At 38.1% G+C, this 27,297-nt stretch overlaps 1 protein-coding gene and 1 pseudogene across 7 annotated transcripts in view; one reads left to right on the plus strand and one right to left on the minus strand.

Moving 5' to 3' along the window:
* Window positions 1-27,297, plus strand: part of SLC44A5 (solute carrier family 44 member 5) — a 398,293-nt gene that overhangs the window by 229,407 nt on the left and 141,589 nt on the right. For all 7 annotated transcript variants that reach the window (XM_004482913.3, XM_058303353.1, XM_058303355.1 and 4 more), the window contains one exon: window positions 13,424-13,472. In XM_004482913.3, the coding sequence (XP_004482970.1) occupies window positions 13,424-13,472 (49 nt within the window). The remainder of the gene's footprint in view (window positions 1-13,423; window positions 13,473-27,297) is intronic.
* On the minus strand, window positions 5,183-8,093 carry LOC139439557 (centrosomal protein of 63 kDa-like; annotated as a pseudogene).

A 27,297-nucleotide genomic window follows, 5' to 3' on the forward strand; every position in this document is an offset into this window, starting at 1 on the left:
ACTCTTAGCTGAGTGAGCTAGGGCCAAAGTTCAGTATCCAGCAGTCAGGAGCCTGAGAACACTCAGAAGCCTACCCATTTACAACCACCTCTGTGTTCCACAGCATCCCCTGCATATCTCCTTCACAGTTCTTGCCACAGAGTATTGAAATTTTAAGTCTTGAGTTTATATTCTAATTCAATTGTGAGCTTTGTGAAGGCAGACTGAGTCAAATGAATTCATCCTTGTATCTCCCGTACTTGAGCATGGCAAGGATATGATAAACATTGTTAAACTCAATTGTTCTTGAAACATAAGTCAAGACAAGAGAATGAATATATTAGTAGGACTCTTTAGTTATGCGTAACCAACTTGAACTAGCAAAAATGTAAGAAAAGGCAATTTAGTATATAGGGATGGACGGTATCTCATGAAACCCAACCCTGGGCCTCAGGAAGGGACTGGACACGGAAGCTGAAGACCATCAAGCTTTCCATCTCTGCTTTTCTTTGTGCAACTGCTTCAGCAATTTCTTTCTGAAAGACAGCTTTCTCTGCTTCTCTGGTCTTCAAGATTTAGATTCTGCAGTTTTGATTTCCCACTTGGAACAGCTCACTGTTCACTTCAATTCTAAATTTCTAGGTAGAAAATCTGACTGACCTAGTCTAGAATTTACATACTTTCCTCCCAAAATTATCTGTTGCAGTGAGGTAGAGGCAGACAAGCAGTCAGAAAATGAAAAGCTGACAATATGTCAGAGAACTTGACACTGAAGTATATACAGACTGTCTCAAATGAAAGTGTTTTACATACTTTGCTCTGGAGTAGGAACCAATGTTGTCAGTAAGGGTATGACCAATGGGATCTGTTCTATGCATCAAGACTGGCAGAATGCTGGATCCTGGGTGTCACTTATTAACTTTGTGACTACTGGCGTATTCCTTAGTCTCTCTGTGCCTCATTTTCCTCATCTATAAAAAGAGGCTAATAATAATTTCCAAACAACCTACATAAAAATGTTATTGTGATGAGGTAAATGAATAATGTCTTAGCACAGGGCTTTGCATTGTGATGGTTTGGAACTATATGTATCCCAGTAAAGAATATTCTTAAAGTCAATCCATTCCTGTGGGTGTGAACCCATTGTAAGTAGTAACTTTTGATGAGGCTATGTCACTTAAGTTATAACCCACTTCAATCAAGATGGATTTTTAAATGTTTTTTAATTATCTTTTTTTTTTAAGATACATAGACCACACAAACTTACATTAAAAAATATAAGAGGTTCCCATATACCCCCATTCCCCCCACCCACCCACTCCTCCCACATCAACAACCTCTTTCATCAATGTGGCACATTCATCGCATTTGATTAATATATTTTGTAACACTGCTACACAGCATGGATTGTAGTTTACATTGTAGTTTACACTCTCTGCCAGTCCATTCAGTGGGTTATGGCAGGATATATAATGTCCTGCATCTTTCCCTGCAATATCATTCAGGACAACTTCAAGTCCCGAAAATGCCCCAATATCACACCTCTTCTTCCCTCTCCCTGCCCTCAGCAACTCCCATGGCCACTGTCTCCACATCAGTGATGCAATTTCTTCCATTGCTAGAGTCACAATAATTCTATAGTAGAATACCAATAAGTCCACTCTAATCCATATTCCTTCATCCTGAGGACTCTGGGATGGCAATGTCCACTCCACCTCTAAATCAGGAGGGGGCTTAGATCCCACATGACTGATGGATGGGATTCTCCTGCTTGTAGTTGTAGACTCTCTTAGTTCCCTATGTGGTGGTTGACCATCCTCACCTCCCAGTTAACTGACCTGGGTAAGTCCCATGAACTGGAGAGTAGGTATCATAACTCTGCTGAGGCTCAGGGCCCAGCTGGCACATGGACAGTCCAGAGATTCAAGTCTCCTGAGCATACACCAACCCCAGTGCCAACCACAGGTTCAGTAAAAGTGACTGAAGAGGCATGTTTAGAGAGGTCACAATCAAGATGGATATTGGAAAGTGAATTTGGCTCAATGTATAGAGCATCCGCCCACCACATGGGAGATCCAGGGTTCAAACCCAGGGCCTCCTGTCCTGTGTGGTGAACTGGCCCACACGCAGTGCTGGCGTGTGCAAGGAGTGCCCTGCCATGCAAGGGTGTCTCCCATGTAGGGGAGCCCCATGCTCAAGGAGTGAGGCCCCTAAGGAGAGCCACTCAGCACGAAAAACGTGCAACCTGCCCAGCAGTGGTGCCGCACACACATGAAGAGCTGATGACACAACAAAAAAGAGACACAGATTCCCCATGCCACTGACAAGAATACAAGTGGACACAGAACAACACACAGCAAATGGACACAGAGAGCAGACAACTGGGAGGAAGGGCAGGGAAGGGAGAGAAATAAATTAAAAATAATAAAAATTTAAAGAAAGATATTTATTTTTTTTTAAATGATGGATATTAGCCCTGTTATTGGAGTCTTTTATAAGAGAATGAAATTCAGACAAAGAGAGAGAAAGGCGTGGAAGCAAGAAGTTGAAATCAACAAAACCTGGATAAGAGAGGCCAGCAGACACTGTCAAGTGCCTTGCCATGTGGCAAAGGTTCCAAGAATTTTGGTTAGGACATTTTCCTGTCCTCAAAACTATGAGCAAATTAATTCCCATTGTTTAAACCAGCCCCTTTCATGGTAACTGCTTTGAGCAGCCTACAAAACTAAAATAACATTTAATACTAAAAATATGTTAAATATTATCATTATTGTCAATATAATAACATTGCCCCATGCCTGACAAATCCTGATGTTATCTTTTATGGAGTTCATCTTTTTTCAGGGTATAAACTTTATGACTTTCATTTATCTCAAGACTTGATTCCTTCCTAAGGCTCCAGTTGCTTAAGTCTTGTTGACTGACCTTCAAATGGATGTCACTTCAAACTCAATAGGACCAAAATCAAACACATGTTCTTACAACTGTTTTACAATTTCTTCTACCCATTAATGTTCTGATTGTTTTAATAGCATTAACTTTTCCTTAACCTAGGTAAGAGACCAAAAATGATTATCACAACTTCCAGAAGGTCTGTAGTTCCTCTATTTGGAGCCATGCTTGGCTTTTCTCTTTCATATCCTAAGTCTTATCATTTATCAAATTCTATTTATTTTTTTCATATAATTATGTGACTAATAATGAGCATTTAGTGAGGGCTTACTAAAGTGCCAGTCACTGTTCTAGGTACTTTTATATGTATAAATTCATTTAATTGTCACAACAAACTTATGGGCTTGGTATTATTGTCACCATTTACAAATATTGAAACTGAGATTAAGTAAAATGACCTTTCTTGGGCCACCATACAAGTAAGTGACAAAGAGCAGGCAGTCTGACTCCAGAGCCCTTGCTCCTATCCCCAAGCCACAATGCTGCTCTGTGATGAATCTCCATTGCTTATGCTATCACCTTGGTACTGGCTTGTATTACTTCACACCTCTCATTGCAGTAGACTCCTAATTGTTCTCCTTGACTTTGCACTTTGTAAGTCAACTTGCATACAGCTGCTAGATTTTGCTTTTCTTTAAGCACTGCCTCAACCATGTAATTTCTTTGTTCAGAATCCTTCTATGGTTCCCTGTGGCATATGATGTATAAAATAATTTCCATCCATCTTTTTATAGGCTTTCTGTTCCCATAGTATCTATTCATCTTTATTTCACCTCTTCCCATCCCATTATACATCACACAAACCAGGCTGATCTCTTCACTGCCTCAACAAACATGTATTTCATTCTTACTTCTGTGATTTCATTCATCTCTGTATGTCTGATCTGACCATCTCAAAATATTGAATCTTATGAACCCTTCCTTTCTGATCCCCTCAACTGAATGGAAACTTTCTATCCCTAGAAGTCTCTTTGTACCCTTCTCACAATACCATGTTATTATCTTTTAAAATTTATTTTGTCTTATATTAGTATCATTAGTCCAGATCTTTTTTGGTTACTACTTGCATGGGATATCTCTTTCCAATCTTTCACTTTCAACCAGATTGTGCCCTTATGTCTTGGTGAATCTCTTATAGATGGCATATAGATGGTTCATATTTCTTTATCCATTCTGTCAGTTTATGTCTTTTTATTGTGGAGTTCAACCATTAACATTCAATGTTGTTACTTTAAAGGCATTACTTACTTTGTATATTTTATCCTTTGGCTTTCCATTGCCATATTGTCTGTCTTTTTACCCTTTAAGTTACCCTTACAAATAATTTCCATTTCTGTACTCTTTTCCAAGTCTCTCTCCCTTGTCTTTTCCTTTCAGGTTGCAACATTCCCTTTAGTGCTTCTTGTAATCTGGTCTTTTGGTAACATACTCTTTCAGTTTTTGTTTGGCTACGAAGACTTTAAACTCACCCAACTTTTAGAAGGACAGTTTTGCCAGATAAATAATTCTCGGCTGGCAGTTTTTCTCCTTCCTCTCATCTCATACCACTTTCTTCTTACCTCCACAGTTTCTTTTAAAAATTTGACACTTAGTCTTATTGAGGTTCCCTTGTATGTGATGCATTGCTTTACTCTGGCTGCTTTCAGAATCCTTTCTTTAAATCTCTGGTATTTGTCTTCTGAATAGTGGGTGTCTCAGAGTAGATCTATTCAGATTTATTTTTATTGGGATGCTTTGTCCTTGGATGTTGATCTTTATGTATTTTATAAAGATTGGGAAGTTTTGGTCATTATTTCCTCAAATATTCTTTCTGCCCCTTTTCTGTTCTCTTCTCCTTTTGAGACACTGTTAATGCATACGTTTGTGTGTTTTTTTACATTGTCATTCAATTTTCTGAGACCCTGTTTCAATTTTTCCATTCCTCTCTCTTTCTGTTCTCCTGTCTTTTCAAGTTCAGATGCTCTGTCTTCCAGTTCACTAATTCTGTCTTCTGTCAATTCAAATCTGCTGCTCTAATATATCTTTTCCTAGCAAAATGGTTTAGTCTCACAAGTTTTACTCCTGGAAGGAGTCTGTTAAATAAACCAGGATAGTGAAAATACCTATCAATTTTTCAGAATCCTTCACAACTGTGTTAGTATGAAGCATCTTTTTAATTTTTATATGTACACATTTTTAAAAAGCTGCTACTTCAGACAACTGCAACTCTTCAGTGTTTATTTTTATGTTCAACTTTGATATTTTCAAAAAGCTATTTAAGAGCTGGTTGTTTCACTATCTTTTCACTCTCCCTTTTTAATTCTTCAGTGTGGGCATCCAGGTGCTCTAGACTATGAAGAGACCTCAGTTCCTCCTTTTCCAAAAATCTTGTAGCTATTGTACTATGGGGAGACAGACATAGGTAAGAGACACAAAGGTATTTACTCTTTATGGTCATTCATCCCCTCAGACATAGTATCAGAAAAATTGGCTTCATTTGCATCTAGCATTGAAGGCAAAGAGTCAGTTTTACACATAAAATTAGAAGGCAAAGAGATGGTGGCACTTCAAGGGCTGATGTGAGGACTCAGGGAACTGAGGATCCTGGAAATGAGGTCTATACTATCTGATGCTCATTTCTCAGAGACCAAAGACCTGTTTCGTAGTGCTCAGTCTTTTTTCCATCATGTCTGTGCTGGCCTGGGTAGGCTTGAACTCTGTATTCTTGAACTCTCTTGCTCTTCTGTGGGTCAGTTTAAAGTTTCCATCATATTGGGGGGGGGGGTGCACATCTGAGTAGAGCTTTCCATCAAATCTTTCTGTAGTTGCTGATTTTCAGCACTAATTTATTTAATGCCTCAAATATAATTCTCCAGGATGTCTTCTAGAAAAATCTCTTTTGCCTCATGTAAGCCTAATTCCAATTTTATCACCATTTCAGAAAGATGATAATTTTCAAACTTGAATGACTCCAGCTGATCCAAAATCTCCTTGTGCTCTGTTGCTTTTTCTTCTACCTTTTGTATTTCTGCTTTGAGTCACTTTCCCATGTCTAAGAAAGAAGCTTCGGTGGAAGCAATAGTGATATCTTACAGATGCAACTCCCGAGTTAGCTGGGAGATTTCCATCTTCTTTTCTTCTAGTGCAGAACTTTAACTCTATTCAGTTTGTAAAATCTGTTCTTCCAAATTTTTAATCTCTGTCCTATACTTACTGTTATGTCCATCTTCTTCAATTCTTCATATTTTTCCATTAGTTCTGTTTATGTGTTGCACTCACAGTTTCCAAACTTCAAGACTGCCTGCAGCAGTTCTTCATTACTGTGGGTGAAATCCAATTGGGAGAGCACATTTTCTAAGTCCCCCTGCTCTTGAGAATTGTACCCCCTTTCTGTATGAGACTTTTCCTGTAACTTTATGACCTCTACTACATACTGAGTGTCAGTACCCTTTGTTTTTTCTTGTAGTCTCTCCTGTTTAATCTGTGCTTAGCAGGTGAAATTTTCTTGAGATTGAAGGTTGCCTTCAATCTTCTCTTCTCTTCTCTTCTTGAAGAACCTCTAACAGTTTTTCACATTCTTTTCATTCTTCTTCTCGTCACTCTTCCTGCCAAACAACCGTATTGGTTCCAACCAAGTCATTGACCCTCATGGTGAGGCATTCTATTTCCAAGTCATTGACTCAGAGAGTGTCATTGACCCATTCCAGCTTCCTGCTAAGGTGCTGAATTTCCTACTGGCTGGACAGTTCCACAGACCTAATTTCTGTTTCCAATTGGCAAGCTGAGCCTGAATTATCTCTGATTGTTCAGCCAAAGCCTTCCTTTATGCCTCTAGAGAAAATACCTGTTGCTGATAAATTAAATGTTGCTTCTCCCAGTCCAGTGATTTCTTATGAAATTCCTCTATTTTTCCAGTTAACTTCTTAATTTCAGACCAGTCAGTCCTTTGATTTTTGGTGTTTCCTCTTGAATTTCTTATTTGATTTTTCTGTAGCTGTTCTTATCTTCTCTACAGTCTACCTAATTCTTCATGTAGTTTTTCAACTCCTGTTTATATTCCATTGCCATTTCTTGCTTGACTTCTTGTGTTCTTCCACCTGTTCATGGAATATTCTAAACTCTTTGTGTTTCAATCCAACTGAATATATGTATCTCTATATATATGTAAATTTTTAAGGAAGCTTTAGATTACATAAGTGTTATATTAAAAATATAGGAGATTCCCATATGCCCCACTCCCTCCGCCTCCCACACTTTCCCACATTAACAACATCCTTCATTAGTGTGGTATATTTGTTACAAGTGATGAACACATATTGAAGCATTGCTACTAACTGTGGACTATAGTTTACAATGTAGTTTATACTCTCTCCCATACAATTTTGTAGGGTATGGCAAAATACATAATGGTCTGCATCCATCATTTTGATGTCTTGCACAACAATTCCAATGTCCCAAAAATGCCCTCACATTATACCTATTTTTCCCTCTCCCTATCCTCAGAACCTCTGGTGGCCACTGATTTTATATCAATAATAAAAATTCTTTCATTGCTCTAATAATAAGTCTACTTTAGTCCATTGTTCACTTCCCAATATTGAGGATTTGGGGATGGTGATCTCACTCTGTTTCTCATTGAGAGGGGGCTTACATCCCATGGGGCAGATGGGTAGAAGTATTTTGCTTTTGGTTTCAGACACTCTGTTCCTTGGAATGAGTTTTGTCCATCATCATCTCCATGTTAGTTGTCCTGGGTAAGTCCAATAAACTGGAGAGTAGGTGTTGCAACTCTGCTGAGATTCAGGGCTCAATTGGCACATGGATGGACCAAAGATTTAAGTTTCTGAAACATATATTTAACAAGTATAGTGCCAATTATGGTTCAAATAAAAGGGGCAGAAGAGCCATGTGTTGGAAAACTATAAATGAGTCTAACTCTGTTACACTGGGGAGCATAAATTCCAAAGTAAGACCCACTGACAGGGTGATGAATTCCTGAACTTGTCTGCCCTACTTATAGTGTCTGGAGTCTCTAGAGCCCTGAGAAGACCCACTATTGGAGGCACTCTTTGCTATAACAGTCAATGAAATCCTGCTGAGACGTGAATAAGAGTAACCTTTGGAATGACCTCCTGACTCACCTTGAAATATCTTAGCCATAACAACTCATTTGCATTTACCATTTCCCTCTTTTGGTCAAGGTCTTTTTCCATATGTATTGCTAGTTGGTACTTGGTGATAATCCCTCAGTGCCAGGGAGGCTCATCCATGGGAGTCATGTCCCATGCAGGGGGGAAGGTAGTGTGTTTATATGCTGAATTTGGCTTAGAGATAGGCCACATTTAAGCAACAAGGAGGCTTTCAGGAGGCAACTCTTAGACAATGTATTATACTAGGCTAAGTTTAAGTTTCACAAGAAAAGGTTCATAAGTACAATAATCAAAATCAAAGCCTGGCATAATAGTCTGTCTTCCTTCACTTGATATTTCCCTTGCACTTGGGGGATTCTCCTATTAGAGAATGTAGCAGAACTCCCCAGAATGGGAAGTCCATATTCTTTTGATTATTGTCTGGATCTCCACCCACCAAGACAATATCCCATGAACATTTGAACATATTCATATGCCTTAGAGGCATGCCCCACTTGAACTCCTTCCCATGCAGCCACCCATCACTGACGCCCCACACAAGTGATCCTCATCTGCCACAGTAGTGACCCTTCTGTGATCCAAAACGTCTTAAAAAATGAAGCCAATAAAATAACCAACTAAAATTAATAAGAAAATGAAATAATAATAGTTTTAAAAATAACAAATAAAATACAAAAAATTTTTTTAATTTTGAAATAATAAAAAGAAATTTTTAGACGTCTTTCATCACTGTAAGATCTGTTGTCTTGTATGTATAACGACATTTTCTTCCATATATTCCCACAGTGTCTTATTTTTTTTCATTTTATCTTCAAAGAAGCTTTAAGTTACAGACAAGTCACATAGGTTAGTATCAATGCTTCTAAATTAAGACCATTATGTTCCCATTCATGGATGTACAAGCAAGTTTCTAGAGCATGTGTCTGTCCTTTTCATTGACATTTTTTATGAGCTATACCATTATGTCAATCTATTTCTTGAGCTCTTGTAGTTCTGCTTCACAGGATGTCAAAAATCCACTGCCACATGCCAAATTTTGCAATCTTTCCAACAAAGCCTCCATGACCAAATCCTCCTTGTTTTGGCAACCACATCTGGGAATCTGTGAGAAGAGTGGGTGCAAAGGGTGTGGCTCAGCAGAAATGGGGGCTGCTGTGAACTGGGTGCTGGTAAATTGCTCCTAGCCTAGGTCTTAGAGGAGTGAAAAGGCCTGCATTTCTGAGTGCCAGACTTCCCTCTATTCCTCCATTTGCCAAGGACTGTGTCCTCACATCCCCCTCATTGTCACTGCCCTTAGCACACACTGAGTCAGGTTGCAAGGAGTTTGTGCAACCATCCAGGACATGTAACACCTCCTACATTTACATTTGGTATAGCCAGCCTCCCCTCTAAAGTATGTTTTAATTTATTTATTTATTTTTAAGATACTTAGAATGCATAAATGTTACAAAAAATATATAGGGGATTCTCATATTCCCCACTCCCCACACCTCCCACATTTTCCCACATTAACAACATCCTTCATTAGTGTGGTACATTTGCAATTGATTAACACATTTTGGAGTATTTTTAATCTCATCCATTGTGTCTTTCATTCCATAAATTCTGTTACTTTTCTTTGCAGACTTTAAAATTGTTCTTTATGCTCACCCAGTGGCTTCTTAATAACCTTTAACTCTTTAGTCATATTTTCCTTCAACTCCCAGAATTGATTTAGGTGATTGTATGATTATCATTGATTAGTTGTCTTAAATCCTGTGTCTTGTCAGGATTTTTGGTTTGTTCCTATTGGCTGGGCTATCTCTTCCTGTTTCTTACTGTGGCTTGTAATTTTTTGCTCATGTCTAGGCATCTGAACATGGTGGTGAATTTACTCTGTTGGGTGATTTCCCTTTCTTGTCTAGTGGTTTTGTTTCACTGTTGTTTTTTTACTTTTGGTTCAACTTATTCTAAGTACATATAATACCCAACTTAAGTTATTAGAATAGGGCCAGGGAATCACTAATGAGGCACATATCTGATCCAAGGGGTCTGGGACATTAGAGAGTCCAGAAAGCATTTTTTCTCCTTGTAGTTTCCCAGCCAGCTAGGAGATGATACTTATTGGCAAGTTTTTCCATGGATATGTCTCTTTCAGCCTCCACTTGCCCAAGATTCTTGTGTGACCAGAGCTGAGATACAAAGCAGGGTTTCTGGATCAAGTGTTAAAAACTGCTTTTTGACCTTGAATAAAAGGGGGAAATGGCAAAGACCAATGAGTTTATATGGCTAAGAGTCTTCCAAAAAGAGTCGGGAGGTCATCAGAGGGGTCATACTTACACACACCTCAGCAGGACTGCAGAGAGAACCAAAATAGATACAACCCTGGGTGCTGGTTCTCCTGAAGGCTACAGAGATCCACAGGGTATATGGTCATGGTAGATGGATTTGGAGTTCTATGCCATGTCAGAGGGCCCTACTTTGGAATTTGTGCTCCTGTGTGTGATGGAGCTGGACTCAGATGTGACCTTCCTACACATGCCTCTTCTGTCACTCATACTGAACCTGTGGTTGGTGCTATTGATGGTGCATACTCAGGGGACTTGAATCTCTGGACAGCCCATGTGCCAGCTGGGCCCTGAGCCTTAGCAGGCTTGCAACTCCCACTCTCTGGATCATTGGACTTACCCAGGTCAGCTAACAGGGAGGTGAAGATGGTCAGCCACCACACCAGGGAATCAAGAATGCCAACAACTGCAAGCAGAGGAATTGCATCCATCATCCATGTGGAATCTAAGCCCCCTCTTGATCTAAAGGTGGAGTGGACATCACCATCCCAGGGTCCCCAGAATGGAGGAATGAAATATGGATTAGAGTGGACTTACTGATATTCTACTATAAAACTATTGTGACTAGTAATAGAAGAAATTGTAGCATTGAGGTGGAGAAAGTAGCTGTAGTAGTTGCTGAGGACAGAGAGAGGGAAGAAAAGATGTGATGTGGGGACATTTTTGGGACCCTGAGTTGTCCTAAATGATATTGCAGGGTCAGATGCTGCACTTTATATATCCTGCCATAATCCACTGAATGTACTGGGGGAGAGTATGAACTATAGGGTAAACTGTTATCCACGTGGTGTGGCAGTGCTCCAAAATGTGTTCACTGAGTGCGATGAGTGTGCCACAATGATGGAGGAGGTTGTTGGTGTGAGAGGAGTGGGGTGGGGCAGTGTCGAGTATATGGGAACCTCTTATATTTTTTAATGTAACATTTTTTGTGTGATGTATATATCTTCAAAAAATACAATTTACAAAAACAGATGGGATGGGGGGTGGGGAATGTGGTATATGGGAACTTCTTATGTTTTTTATGTTATTTTAATTGTTTTTAATGTAACACTCTTTGTGATCTATTAACTTTAATTTAAAAAGTGTAAAAAAAAAAAAAAACAAAGCAGGCATTCCACCCTCAGCCACACCCTCCCTCTTCCCAGGGGGTAAAACATCTGTTCCCCTCTCAGTTGGCTGCAGTGAGCCATAGGTTTTATCCAGGCTGTTTGCCTTGAGAGTGGGGTATGGTTGCCATTTCCAGCCACAGGGGCTAGTAAGTCATGGTTTTCATTTCAGCTTCTTTGTCTCTCTGTCCGTTACCTTCCTGGAGGATGCACAGCACTCTTTTGATCTGCAGATTCCCAAAGCAGCTCCCTCACACGGCCTTTTAACCTTCTTCCATTGTTTTTGTGAGAGAGCTGATCTGCCTACCTACTCCGAAGCCATCTTCCTGGAAGTCCATACCTTATATTATAGTGATTTGTATATTTATCCTATTTATCTCCCTCCAGCAGTATATTAACTTCTGGAAGACAGAGACTGTGTTTCACTAAACTTTATATCCCCTGCAGTGCTTCTTTCAATGTAGAGCACATAATAGGTCATCAGTAAATAGTAATGAATTTAAAGAAGTTCTTGTTTTACTCACCCAGAATGTTTCTCCTTCCCCTTTCATTTTATTCCAGTCTTTCACAAAATCTCACTTCTTGAATGATATCTTCCTGACTATTCTAGTCCTCAGTAAAACTTTCTCAGAACTTTTGTTATCACTTAACTAACCCTGCATGAGCCTTTATTAATTGTTTTGTATGGCATAGTCATTGTTTTTGTGTTGCAACACAGGGCCTAGTAAATAAAAGTTTTCAATAAATAGTGTTGAATAAATCAATATATGAAACTTGCCTCACAAATTTTATGGCCCCCAAGATAGTGGCAATGTCTTATATATTTTTTTGTATCCATCCAGAGGTCTTAGCCTATAATAGGTGCTCTTTGAATGTTTGTTGATTTATGGACTCTTGCATTTTCATTGCCAGACTTCCTTTTCCTTCCTGTTATCCTGTTATCAGCCTATGATTACTCTAAAGAGGTCACTGAGTTCTCCACCTAATTTCCAGATCCAGCATGAGCAGGGTCATGTTGTTGATACATGGGATCTTTTTGCCAGTCCCTTTTCAAATGCTGTCCATAACTCAAGACCAGGTTGCCTTACAGAGACAAATCATGGTATGATTTGGTATTGAATTTGGTATTGGGTGGGAATGGGAATGGTTGGGGTAGAGGAAATTGATGGGTTGGGGATTTAAAAATGCAGATTTTTGGGTAAGAACAATTGCACAAAACTTGTTTATTGGATCTGCCCACACAGTAACTGTAGAAAATAAACCATTCCAGAGAACCTTTTATTGCTTAATAATAAGGATAATGTATCACCATCATGATACACCAATGAATGAGAAGGTCTTCTCCCTGGATGGCATGAAATCGATCAGTAGTTCTAAAAGAATCAAGAAGAAATATTTACATAATATAATTATAATTTGTAAATATCATTCAGTAAACATGGCAGAGGCCAATATACATAATATTTGAACTTCTTGAAGAACAGGCTAATTTACTTAGAGGAAAGGTAGAGCTGGGATAAGAAGGCATCTAATATTATACCGTGCACCCATAAGAACTTAGTAATACTTATCAATGGTAGATGGTAATATGGTTCTGCAGAAAAATGGACTTGAAATTTTACTACCCTGAATACCATCTGTACTGTTGCTACTCAATACAGTGAGAAGATGCAGACACAGTATAAATGGAGTATGGTACTTGACTACTCTTTCCAGTCTTGTTTTCAGCTGGATAGAGGAAACAGGATTGACAGCTGTAATCAAGGCCTGATGTAACTGATGTTTCACTGGACCAAAGAATGAATTCAACAGTGTACTGACCAGTACTAGCCAAGATGTAGATTTGTTTTTTCTTTATTAATATTTCATATTTATTTATTTGCCATTTCATTGGCTTATATGATTAAAATGGTCTTTATTTTAAATGCAGGTAAAGCAAGGACATTTGATCCAGATTTCAAGGGGCCTGTTAGCAAAAGGTAAGCAATTCTTTCCTTGAATATATTTTATAACAAACAATAAGTTTTTTTTTTCAGATAACCTTTTATTTTCTGAGATAAGTGTGGGTTTGCAGAAAAATCATGCAAAAAATACAGGGTTTCTGTATGCCACCCTATTGTTAACACCTGGCATTGGTATGCAACACTTGTTACAACTGATGAAAGTACATATTTGTAATTGTATAACTATAGTCTATGGTTAAATGTAGGCTATACCTGTTACATAGTTCTATGGATTTTTAAAATAAATTCATTCTAATAATATATATACAACCTAAAATTCCCTTTTCCATTGTTCCAAATATAATCTCTGTACATTTTAAACCTTAACTCCCTATTCTATACCCCCTGTCTCCTAGTAAACTATATTATAAATTCTAACTCTATGAGTCGTCATCTTGTTATTATTTCATATCAGTGAGATGCCACAATGTTTCTTCTTTTGTGTCTGGCTTATTTCACTCAACATCATGTCTTCAAGGTTCTTCCATACTGTTACATGTATCAGAACTTCATTCCTTGCTAGGACTGAAAAGTATTCCATTGTCTGTTGTGGTGGTTTGGGGCTGAATGTACCATGGTAAAACATGTTCTTATAAATTGAATCCATGCCTGTGGGTGTGACCCCATTGTAAGTAGGACTTTTTTATGAGGTTTCTTCAGTTAAGGTATGGTCCACCTCAATCAGGATGGGTCTTTTTTGTTTTCAAGATTTATTTTATTTATTTCTTTCCCCTTCCCCTCGTTGTCTGCTCTCTGTGTCCATTCACTGTGTGTTCTTCTGCCTCTGCTTGCATTTTCCTGTGGCACTGGGAAACTGCATCTCTTTTGTTGTTGTTGTTGTGTCATCTTGCTGTGTCAGCTCTCCGTGTGTGCAGCGCCACTCCTGGGCAGGCTGCGCTTTTTTCATGCAGGGCAGATCTCCTTACAGGGCACACTGCACATGGGCCAGCTTACCACACAGGTCAGGAGGCCCTGGGGATCGAACTCTGGACCCTCCATATGACACTCTATCAGTTGAGCCACATCCGCTTCCCAGGATGGGTCTTAATCTTATTGCTGGAGTCCTTTATAAACAGAATGAAATTCAGACAGATAGTGAAAAAGCCATGAGAAGCAGGAAATTAAAGATAAGTGAACTCCCAGAAGTGAAGGGAGAGGACTCCATGTGCTTTGCGATGTGACAGAGAAGCCTAGGACCAAGGATCACCAACAGCCAACCCAAGAATGCCAATATTCAGGAAGAAAGCATTGCTTTGATGATGGATTGATTTGGACTTTTTCCTAGCCTCAAAACCATGAGCTAATAAATTCCCATTGTTTAGGCCAAACCTTTGCATGGTATTTTCTTGAGCAGCCAAGGAAACTAACACAGATTTACATATCACATTTTGTTTATCCCCTCATCAAGTGATGGGGACACTTGTGTTGTTTCCATCTTTAGGCATTTGTGAATAATGCCACTATGAACATCAGTGTGCTAATATCTATTTGAGTCCATACTTTCAGTTCTTGTGAGTATATACCTAGAAGTGGGATTGCCAGGTTATATGGTACTTCTATACTTAACTTTTGGAGGAAGTGCCAAATTGTCTTCAACAGTGGCCAGACTGTTTTATATTTCCACTGGCAGTGAATGAGTCTTCCTATTTCTCCATAACCTCTCTAACTCTTGTAATTTTCTGGGTTTTTTAAAAATACTAGCCATTCAAGGGGGTATGAAATGGTATCTCAAAATGGTCTTTGCCCCCTTGTAAAAAACCAGATGCCCACAGGCTTATTTCTGTACTCTCAAGTCAATGCAAGTAGTCTATATGTCTGTTTTTGTGTCAGAATCATGTTGTTTTAATTACTATGGCTTTGTAATAAGTTATAAATCAGGAAGGGTGAGTCCTACTGTGTTATTCTTTTCCAAAATGGCTTTGGCTATTCGGGATTGCTTACCCTTGCAAATAAATTTGATGATTGGGTTTTCCATTTATGCAAAATAGACTGTTGGAATTTTTATTAGGATTGCATTGAAACCATAAATTGCTTTGGATAGAATTGACATCTTAACAATATTTAGTCTTCACATCCATGAGCATGGACTGCCCTTTCCATTTAATTAGACCTGTTGATTTCTTTTAGCAATGTCTTGTAGTTCTCTGTGTACAAATACTTTACACCCTTGATTAGAATTATTCCTAGATATTTGATTCTTTTAGTTACTATTGTAAATAGAATTTTTTCTTGATTTCTTCTTCCAAAGGCTCATTACTAGTGCATAGAAACATTATTGAATATTGGGTGTTGATCTTGTTTCCCACCACTTTTCTGAATGCATTTACTAACTCTAGGAGTTATGGTATGGATTTTTCAGGATTTTCTATATATGGGACCATGTCATCTGTAAATAGGGTTAGTTTTATTCTCTTTTTCAATTTGGATGCCTTTTTTTCTTGCCCACTTGCTTCGGCTAGATGTTATAGTACAAAGTTGAGTAACACTGGTAACAGTGAGCATCCTTGACTCTTTTCTGATCTTAGATAAAAATCTTGCAGTCTTTCACCATTGAGTATAATATTAGCTGTGGGTTTTCATATATGCCCTTTACTAGGTTGAGAAAATTTCCTTCTATTCCTTTTTTCTAAATGTTTATTTAACAAGAAGGAGTGCTGAATTTTGTCAAATGCCTTTACTGTATCAATTGAGATGATGAAATAGAGTTTTTCTGTTAATGCGGTAGATCTCATTTGTTGATATTCTTATGTTGAAAGACTCTTGTATTCTTGGGATAAATCCCAATTGATCATGGTATGTAATTCTTTTAATGTGCTGTTGGATTCAGTTTGCTAGTATTTTGATGAGGATTTTTGCATCTATATATATGACATATTGGCCTGTAATTTTAATTTTGTTTTCTTATGGTATCTTTTTTTTCCCTTCCCCCTCCCCCACCCTGCTGTTTTTGCTGTCTCTGTCCATTCACTGTGTGATCTTCTGTATCTATTTCTCTTTTCATCTTCTCTTCTTGTCTTTCTCCTATGGGATTCACTAGGATTCGATCCTGGGGACCTCTGATGTAGAGAGAGATTTCCTATCAATTGCACCACCTCAGTTCCTGGTCTCTGCTGTGCTTCACTTTGACTCCCCCGTTAGTCTCTCTTTTTGTCATGTCATCATTTTGCTGTGTGACTTACTTGCACAGGCACTGGCTCACCATGCAGGCACTCGGCTTGCTGCATAGGCACTCAGCTCACCATGTGGGCACTCACGTGGGCACTCATGGGCACTCAGTTCACCACATGGGCACTTGCACAGGCACTTGGCTCGTCATACTGGCACTGGCTTGCCATGTGAGCACTGGCTTACCACACAGGCACTCATGTGGGCACTAGACTTGCCATGCAATTACTCGTGGAGGCACTCGGCTCACTGCACAGGCACTCTGCTTGCCACATGGGCACTGGCTCACCATGCAGGCATGCTTTCTCTTCTTCTTTTTCACCAGGAGTCCCCAGGGATTGAACCCGGGTCCTCCCTCTTATGGTATCTTTTCATGGTTTGGTAAAAGGGTGTGGTTTGCCTCACAGAATGTATTAGGGAGTGTTCGCTCTTCATTTTTTTGGAAGAGTTTGAGCAGAATTGGTGTCAGGTCTTCCTGAAATGTTTGATAATCTACTGTAAAGCCATCTGGTCCTGGGTTTTTCTTTGTTGGGTGAATTGTGATTACTGAGTCAATCTTTTTACTTGTTATTGTTTGTTGAGATATTCTAATTTGTTTTGAGTCAATATAGGTAGACTTTGTGTTTCTAAGAATTTGTCCATTCCATCTAGGTCATTGTATTAGTCAGGGTTCTCTAGGGAATGGAATCAACAGGAGATATCTGTCAATAGTTTGGGATTTTATAAGATTCTTTCATGTGACCATGGGGGTGCACAAGTCCAGGTTCCACAGGCAGGCTGCAAACCAGGGGCTCTGATGAAAGTCCAAATGAAGGTCCTTGATGAGTTTCTGGGAGGTGTTGGCTGTCCAAAGACAAGCTAGGAAATTTTCTCTGAATGCTGAAATCATTTCCCCTTTTAAGGCATTCAACTGATTGGGTAAAGCATCACTCATTGCTAACCACAATGATTAATATAGATGTTTTTGTTTTGTTTTGTTTAAGATTTATTTTTAATTTCTCTCCCCATCTCACCCCCCCCAGTTGTCTGCTCTCTGTGTCCATTCACTGTGTGTTCTTCTGTGACTGCTTCTATCCTTATTAGCGGTACCAGGAACCTGTGTTTCTTTTTGTTGTGTCATCTTGTGTCAGCTCTCCATGTGTGTGGCGCCATTCTTTCGCACTGGGTGGCTCTCTTTATGGGGCGCACTCCTTGCACGTGGGGCTCCCCAACGCAGGGGACACCCCTGCAGGGCAGGGCACTCCTTGTGTGCATCAGCACTGTGCATGCGCCAGCTCCACATGGGTCAAGGAGGCCCAGGGTTTGAACCACGGACCTCCCTTGTGGTAGGCGGACGCCCTATCCATTGGGCCAAGTCCACTTCCCTGGTTAATGTAGATGTGATCAGCTATCTATGCAGTAAAGTCAATGGTGACTAAAGTCCATAAATGTCCTTTTATTACAATTAGATCAGTGCTTGCTTGACCAAACAATTGGGCACAGTTACCAAGTTGACACATTAGACTAACCATCACAGTTGTCTAATTTGTTGGTGTACCATTGTTCATAATATCTTACTATAGTCTTTTATTTTTGTGGCGTCAATAGTAATCTCTCCCTTTTCATTTCTCATTTTAGTTATTTGTGTCCTCTCTCTTTTTTTACTTTGTCAGTCGAGCTAAAGTTTTGTCGATTTTTTTTTATCTTTTCAAAAAACCAAATTTTGGTTTTGTTGATTCTATTTTTGTTTTTTTGTTCTCTATTTCATATATCTTGTTCTAATCTTTATTATTTCCTTCCTTCAGTACCCTTTGAGTTTAGCTTGCTCATCTTTTTCTAGTTCTTCACGTTCTGAGGTTAGGTCTCTTGATTTGAAATCTTACTTCTTTTGTAATATAAGCATTTAGTGCTATGAACTTCCCTCTCAGTGATTCCTTAAATTTTAGTATGTTCTATTTTTATCATCATTGACCTCAGGATATTCCCTAAGGTTTCTTCTTATTTCCTCTTTAACCCATTGTTTGTGTAAACATACTAATTTCCATATATTTGTTAATTTTACCTTTCACCTCTGTTATTGTGTTCTTGTTTCATTCCATTGTAGTAGAAGAATATATTTTATATGATTTCAATATTTTTTTAATTTGTTGAGTCTTGTTTGATCTATCTGGAGAGTGATCCATGTGCACTCAAGAATGTGTATTCTGATGTTGGGTGAAGTGTTCTATATATGTCTGTTAAGTCTAGTTGGGTTTGATTATTTTTCAGGTCTTGTATCTTCTTATTGATCTTCTGAGTAGATGTTCTATCCATTATTGAAAGTAGTGTATTAAGATCTCTTAATAATATAGAACTTTATATTTGGGGGTTCTGCTATTAGGCACATATATATTTATAATTTTTGTAGTTTCTGGCTAAATTGACCCCTTTATCAGTATTTAGTTACCCTCTTTGTCCCTCACTATTACTAACCACACCCCCCTACCTTTTTGTTTTATTTCTCACAAATTATGTATTCATATATTGAATGTCCAAAAGCATAGATGTATCTTTACTTTTTATACATTTGCATTTTAGAAACTTTAAGAACTCAAAAGTAGAGTTACATACAAAAAAATACAATTGTATTGGCATTTATAATTACCCATACCGTTACCTTTAACAGATGTTTTTATTTCTTTTTGACAGTTTTATCTACCATCTAACATCCCTTCATTTTAGTCTGATGAACTCCTTTAGCATTCCTCATAGGGCAGGCCTAGTAGTGATGACCTCCCTTATCTTTTGTTTATTCAAGAATGTTGGGATATCTCCCTAATTTTTTAAAGAAAATCACACCAGATATAAAATTCTTGGTTGGTAATTGTTTCTTTCAGCACTTTAAGTATTTCAACCCACTACCTTCTTTTCTCCATGGTTTCTGATGAGAAATCTAGCACTGAATCTAACTGAGACTCCCTGGTACATGACACATTGCTTTTTTTCAGAACTCTTTCCTTGTCCTTTACATTCAACAGCTTGATCAGTATGTGATAAGAGTATATTTTTTTCTTCAAGTTCATCCTAATGGGTGTTCTCCAGACTTCTTAAAAGTGCATATTCAGATCTTTTGCTAAATTTGGGAAGTTTTATGTCATTATATCTTTGAATATTTCCTCTGTCTCTTTGTCTCTTCTCCTTCTAAGACTTCTATAATGTGTATATTCATCTACTTGATGATGTCACAGAGATCTCATGGTATTTTTGCTTTTTCTAATTCTTTTTTCTTTCTGCTCCTCAAACTGACTCATTTCAATTTTCTATCTTTGAGTTCACTGATATTTTCCTCTGCCAGCTCCAATCTATCATTGAACCCCTCATGGGAATTTTTCATTTCAGTTATTACAGTCTACAACTCCAGGAATTTTGTTTGGTTCTTTATTAAACTTTCTAGTTCTTTATTGACATTCTCATATTACTCATTCATTGTTTTCCTTATATTATTTAATTCATTCTCTATAATTTCCTTTATTTCCGTGTGCATATTGAAGATCTTTTCTTTTAAGTCTTTGTTCAGTATTTCCAAAGTTTGGTCTTCTTATGTTTTCTGGGTTTTTATCCTCTTTTTACAGATGAACAACCATTTCCAGTTTCTTTGTCTTGTAATCTCTTGCTGCAAAACATAACATTTTAATGTTTTAAAAAGTGACCTCCGGGATTTATTCCCAAGGTGTCTGTTTCTTCCCTTTTGTAACCAGCTGATGATATGACAGAGATTTCTTGAATGTCAGGTGCTAACAAATCCAGACCTATCTAAGGAAAAAAACATGTTTCACCATATTTTCAATTGGTTTTGCATTGGCTTGTGCTCGCTGTCAGAGTTCAGCCCCCCTGTTATGTAGGTCAGCCCAAGGCAAATGCAAAGTGCAGAATCCTCCCTGTCTTTTCTGGGCCTATGTCTTGTCCTGGACTAGTGCATGCTAGAGGCCTTTGGATTTCCCCTGCTTGCCCTCTTCTTCCCAGGAAACTGATTTTCTGGATCTTCCACTACAGAACTTGAAGCAAATAAGACTTTGCTCCTGTCTGTCCACCTTGTATACTACATTGCTTTTGTTGTCTCAAGCTGCTTTTGCCTGGAGGGCAAATTCTGTTGGGGGTGGGGAGAAGGAGGGCTAGAAGTGACTTTCCCAATTCAATCTTTCCCAGCCAGAACAAGGCCAGGGAACCATAAAATGAGCACTGCCCTACTCCAGACTAACCTGGGAAGGGGATGAGGGGGTCAGGAAGAGTACCCAAAGTTTCTTTCATAGCTACCCAAAGCTGTGCTTTCTTGACTCAGCCCCTCTCCAGCCAATGCAGCCCCTTAACTGTCCTCCGCAGCGCTGAGAAATCTATTGTGGTTAGAACATTGGCCAGCCTCAGTACCAGGTCCCCAGCAATCTGAAGTAGCTAATCAAAAGCAATGATCAGTGATCGGCAGTGCACCAGCTTCCCACCCGCCCCTCTTTATCTCAGGGAAATGGATTTTTTTTTGTCCCTCTCTGGCACTAAGCTAGGGACCCCACCCCATTGCTTTCTGCCTCTAGAGTAGGAGGTGGGCACTGATAACAACCACAGAAAGAGCAATTTACTAGTATTTACCATAATTTACCAGTCTTTCCCGGCTCTTCCCTGGATATTGTATGCGTTCTTCTGGGACCAGAGTTTTGAAATAGTTGGTTCAGACAGTTGTTTTGGTGGAGGGACTGCATCTTCCTTCTCCAATCATCCCCCTTATCACAGCCTTGTTTTTTTGGTACAATTTTCTGGTCAATGGAGAATTTTGTCTATTGTGAGAAGGAAATAATTGTTTCTGCCAAAATGTCACCTGATTTACACAGGGTAAGTATACAAAATAAATCTTTCCTTGAGTCCTGAATGGCCTCTTTTGTTAAACAAATGGAACTGCCTTAAGTTACTAGACTAAAGAGTTTGTATTTCTCAAAAGGAGGAGCCAGGAAAAGCTTTACAAGGTTTAACCACTTTGTGGAGAAGCAAACACATTTGAATAATTGTCCTATGCACCTTTTTACTCTGTGACTCACCTTTGCAAATGTAGAGTTTTTATGCCAACTTCTCCCACACCAGAAGCAGAACACACCAGAAGAGATAGCCATATACCAATGTATCATGTATGCTTTATTTTTAAATGCTCTCAGGAAAAATGTATTCATCTCAGCTGGTGTTTTTCCCATACTCACATCTATGTGTGGTATTTAAAAATTTCCCAATAATTCATAGGCCTCTTTTATTTATTTATTTATTTATTTATTTATTTATTACCCTCTATTCCTAGGCTTCATGCTAATCAAAAAGCAGGTTGTAGGGTAGAATGGCTAAAAATGAAGAGAAGATTTTGCTATCAGTAGCTGCTTTTCCTTAGCGTTGACTTTGATTTCTGGCAGTTGTATAACAGAGCAAACTGCGATATGAAATCTTGATCAGAATGCTTATTTTTATTTGCCAACCATCAATATATACATTAACATTTACTGTTATGTCCTTGTACCCCTGTATCTCAGCTTTAAATAGATGTGCTCTCAGTTATACTAAGTCTGTAAAAAGCCAAGTCATTTGTTTAGGTTACTCATTCAAAGTTGTAGTGATGCCTTCTTTAGAGTGAGTCTGAAATCTCTTTCATTCTCTCCATGGTAACACCATGAGTACATTTTGTTGTACAGTGCACAGAGCAGTAGCAATCATCATGATGGTTACTTTTATTCTAATTGCATTCATTTTGAAATACCTAATTTGTGAGAATTGATTATAGTCTATTTAGCCTCAAGGGACCTCTAGTTATAATCCAGATTCAACAGTAATAATAATAATAACAATAATAATGATAATAATAAAGGAGGTACCACATTTGAACAGAGGAAATACAGGTTACAGATGTGCCTTTTCCAGGCTTAGAAAAAAAGAGTCAGACCTAGCTGACCTTAGGTGTAGGGAAGAAGGTGAGATCTTCCTGTCTTCAGTTATTTTTAATTTAATGATAGAATCAGGCAGTCCAGGACGGTCTAAGTAACTGCTATAATCACTATGAGGAAAGTGATTTATTTCTACCTAGGACCTTTTATGATGCCTCAGTCACCACTAAGACTTTCAAAAGAGAAATGGTCATTATATGGGCATACCTCCTACCCTTCCCTTCATTCAAAGAACAGAAGTAAATGTTGTAAAACCACAGGTGCATAACCACAGGAAATCACAGTTAGCCCATTTGTAGCTTTCTTCAGGCTGCAGGGTTCTATACTGCTGCTACTGGGAAAATAATTGTGGAGTTGAAGAGCAAGTAAGAAACCCCCAATTCTTCACATCACCACTAACAACAGTACAGACTTTAATAATACCTTTTGCTTATATAATGTTGCTGTCCTTCTAAGAGAACAAACATCTTCTCAAATATTTAGACCTTTATAGCACTTTCTGCTTGTCAATCCACCAAATCACAGGGAAATTATTTTCTGCCTAGTTACCACCCAACTGTAGATTTTTTGAGAGAATGGAGAGAATGATGGCAGTGCCACAGAAGATAATTCAGTGTCTCATTTGTTCCCATCTATTCCTAAGAAATGGACAAATGGGAGCTATCAACCCATCATATTAACAGAAAAAGTGACTTGATAGTTTAAAGGTGTTTGCCAAATCCTCTTGAAAATGTAGGTCTCTAGACCCCCGTACTTCCTCCCCTATATCCACTAGAAACAAAAATATTGGTTAGTGTTGGAGTGAGGTTTATGAATTGAAAGGGTGTTGGCACTTTCCTTGACAGAACATTGGAGGGTAGAAATCTGTGTACATAGAAAACAAAGAAATAAGGGTTTTTATATAGGATGCTACATGAGAAATTTCTCTTGTAATTTAGAACTAGGAAAAATTTTCATTTATGGAGATTTGTATGCTTTCTTCTGTTACATAAGGAGAACTATATAATCCACTGTTTCTCTTTTTGTACTGGTTTATAGGCAGCTCACTGATAAATTTCAGTGCCAGCAACTGTATTAGCCTTTACTCAAGAATTTCTTTTTAGGACTTTGACTTTATATTTATATTTTAATAACTCTCTTATATCAGGTGTTTTAAGCCATTTCATTTAAGATCCTTTTTTGAAAAAGGCAACAGATAGGTAGATAGGCAAATAGAAGTGCATTTTCCATAACTGCTTTTTTCCTTCTTTATACACAAAATTGATGAACACATAGTAGTTCTAATCAAATTGGTAAATTTCACAAAGCTTAAACTAACTGTTATCATAGAAGGTGGAAAATCTGTCTGAAATATAAGGTGCATTTCTTTTTACCTGAAGCATTCGGGCATGGTGACTTCGTCATGGAGAGGTTCAAGGAGAGACTGAAGAGACATTTGTTAGGGATGTTGCAGAGAGGATTCATTCATATAAAGGACTTTGACTAAATGACCGCTAAGTCCTTTCCAATCCTGAGATTCTATCATTTAATGCTTAACACCAAAGCATAGAAGGAAGAGTTCAGCTTCTGGACTACATGATAAATGCAGAAAGCACTTTGCTGATGCTCTCACCACATGCTCTTGTGAATTCTAAAATGCCGTTATCAAGTAGACATCTCAAATTATTGTGATAGCACAATACTGTCTCCTAAGTATATGCAATTTTATTCTTGTTGAAATAATGTATATGCTTCTTGTTACTGTAGAAAGGACTTAAATATCTAAAGGAGGAGGAGCCGATTATGTGGAAAAATACAAGAAAAAGGTTTTAGAAATAAGCAAAGTTCATGTAAAAAGTATATCTTGTGTTGTAAAAATGTGGAGAGGTTCTGAAGCATTTTAATTGATAAATGCTTGAAATAAAACTTTACATTTATATTACTTCCTTTCAAAACTTTTAAATAAGCTTGAAATGTGGAAGAAAATGAAGGGAATAAAAATAAACAATTGCCCTTAATGGCTAATACTTCAGAATGGAAATGTAAATTTGAAAATGTGCTCTAAACCTGGCATTTATTCTCTTCATTCTTGAGTGGAGCAAATGGCCTAATGTGATCAATTATTTATCAGCATGACTCTTTTCCACAGGAAAATTAGACTAACACATATCTTTAATATTTGCATTCTGTCCTTTTTATTCTCCATAGGTGAGCTTATTCTTTACTTTTATGATTTTTATGATTTTATACTTTTAAAAAACTCCATCACCAAATTAATCCCAATAATGATGAAAATAATCAAAAATAGTATTTTTAAACATCTGGAGCCCCTTTAAATCAAGGTATTTAAAATAAAAGTATTCATTAACCATGTGCTTCTTTGTGTGCTAGCCACTGAGCTAGGTGCTAAGAATACAAAGATGAACTAAGCCAAAGTTCCACCCAAAGGAGCTTGTGGTCTAGAGGAGAGACAGATAGTAAGGTGATTAATGTGACAAATGCAGTAATAGAGTTATTTACAGGGTCTCTAGGAGCAAACAAGAGTGTGCTAGTTCTGCCATGGGTAGTGGAAGGAGAATCTGGAAAAGCTTCAGAACAGAGGTGAACTTTGAGCCAACAGCATGCATCAAAGTAGAGGCCCAAGAGCATGTGTCTTGGACCTGATTTGGTGTAGGTAGAGCACCCAGTGTGTACATGTGTTGGTGATAGAAGGCAAGAGGAACAGGGTTGAGTTGGGGAGAAATTGTGCTGAAGACATAAAAAAAACATTTAAAAATTTTGAACAGGGGAGAACAAAACCACCAAAGGTTTGTATTACATACCAAGATGTTAGGTATTCTATTCTATAGACCTTGAAGATTATCATTAATGGAATTTAAGTAAGAAATTGGCAGAATCAGATTTGCATTTTAGAAATGTTTGTTTAGCAAACAGAGAACGCTATTCTGTGCTTGATCCTATGGCAGTCACCTTGCTAGGCACCAGGTACAAACCCGTAGACATTATCCCAAGCTTCAGAATTACTCGTTTTGTTTTGAATGTTTGTGTTGGGGAAGGAGGAAGGAGGGATATTGTAGTCAAAGACATCAAAGGCTGCAATGTAATGAGTTAAATACTATGTATAGGAATAGGTTGCAATAGAAATACCAAGGAAAGAGCTAATCCATGTGTCAGGGAAGAGATAGTTTCTCAAAGTCAGTGATGTTGATGGACATTGAAGGGCCTGACCTATAAATTGTGCTTCTTGTAGTAAAAGACAAAGCATAATCCAGAGAGAGCTGGATATGTGAAAATAGAGACGCTGACACTGAATGACTCATGTTAGGGTGCTACATGTACTGTATTTAAACTACTGGGAGAGAGGATAATGGTAGAAGATAAAATTACCTGGATTTCAAGGGCCAGATCATGAAAAGAATTCTATCCTAATGTAAGAAATTTGAACTTTAAGCTAAAGGGCAAGAATGAGTGGTAAGTCTGTCCTTTTTTTTTTTTTAATATGCATTTTAATTTTTTAAAAAAGATTCTTAGATTACATAAAAGTTACATTAAAAATATAGGGGGTTTCCATAAGCCCTGCTCCCCAACTCCCCCCCACACACACAGTTTTCCCACATTAACAACATTCGTCATTAGTGTGTTACATTTGTTACAATTGATGAACACACCTTGAAGCATTGCCACCAAGTGTGGATTATAGTTTGCATTGTAGTTTACACTCCTACAAAATTTTGTAAGTTATGACAAGATATGTAATGGCTTATATTTGTCATTGCAATGTCATTCGAGAGTGGTGAGTCTCTTATTGCTTTTAATTTGAGGGGATTGCATGGTTATATTTGCTTTGTTTATCTCTATTTACTGTTTCTACTTTCTTCCCTTACTTAGTCCTAGGCCTTCTACTCTTCTCTTTCTAAAGTCTATTTTTGGTAAACTTAACTAGGCTCTTGACTTTAAAGATTATCTATATGCAAACAGCACCCAAATTTGTATTTCTATCTGTGAGCCTTCCATTGACCTCCATAGTTCTATATATTCAACTGCCTATTTGACATCTCCATATATTCTAATATATAATAGTTATTCAGACTTAATTTGGCCAAAATAGAACTATTGATTCCCACCCCCATTCCAATCCTCCAAAACCTTCTTTCTTACAATTTTCTATCTCAGCGAGTGATACCAACATACACCCTGTTTTATACAATTACACATTCAATCCGTCAGCAAGTCTTACTGGCTTTAGCTCTAGAACATTTCCCCAAACCACCTGCTTCCCCATCTTTCCTACTCTCACCATTGTCCACAGCACTATACATCCAGCCTATACTCTTGCACTGAACTCTAGTATGGTCTCCCTTATTTCACACCTGCTTTTCTTGAATGCATTTTACACAAAAACCCTGAATGAACTTTCTTATCATACATTAAACCATGTCACTCTTCTGCTTATATACATTCAATAGGTCCTCATGATGCTTAGATTAAAACTCAAACTCACTGGGTCCCACATGATTGCTCTGCCTAATTTGCTGATCTCCACTACCATGTTCCCTCTTATCCTCTCATTGTAACCATACTTGCCTTATTTCCATTACTTGAACATCCTAAGTGAATTTCTGTTTTAGGAACTTTGCATTTGTTTATTCCTCTGCTTAAAATGCTTTACCCCTAGATCTTTGCAGGACTGTTTCCTTCTTATCATCCAAGCCTTAACTCAATTGCCACCT

This window comes from Dasypus novemcinctus, chromosome 9 (genome assembly GCF_030445035.2).
Source record: "Dasypus novemcinctus isolate mDasNov1 chromosome 9, mDasNov1.1.hap2, whole genome shotgun sequence".
NCBI classification, from domain to species: domain Eukaryota; kingdom Metazoa; phylum Chordata; class Mammalia; order Cingulata; family Dasypodidae; genus Dasypus; species Dasypus novemcinctus.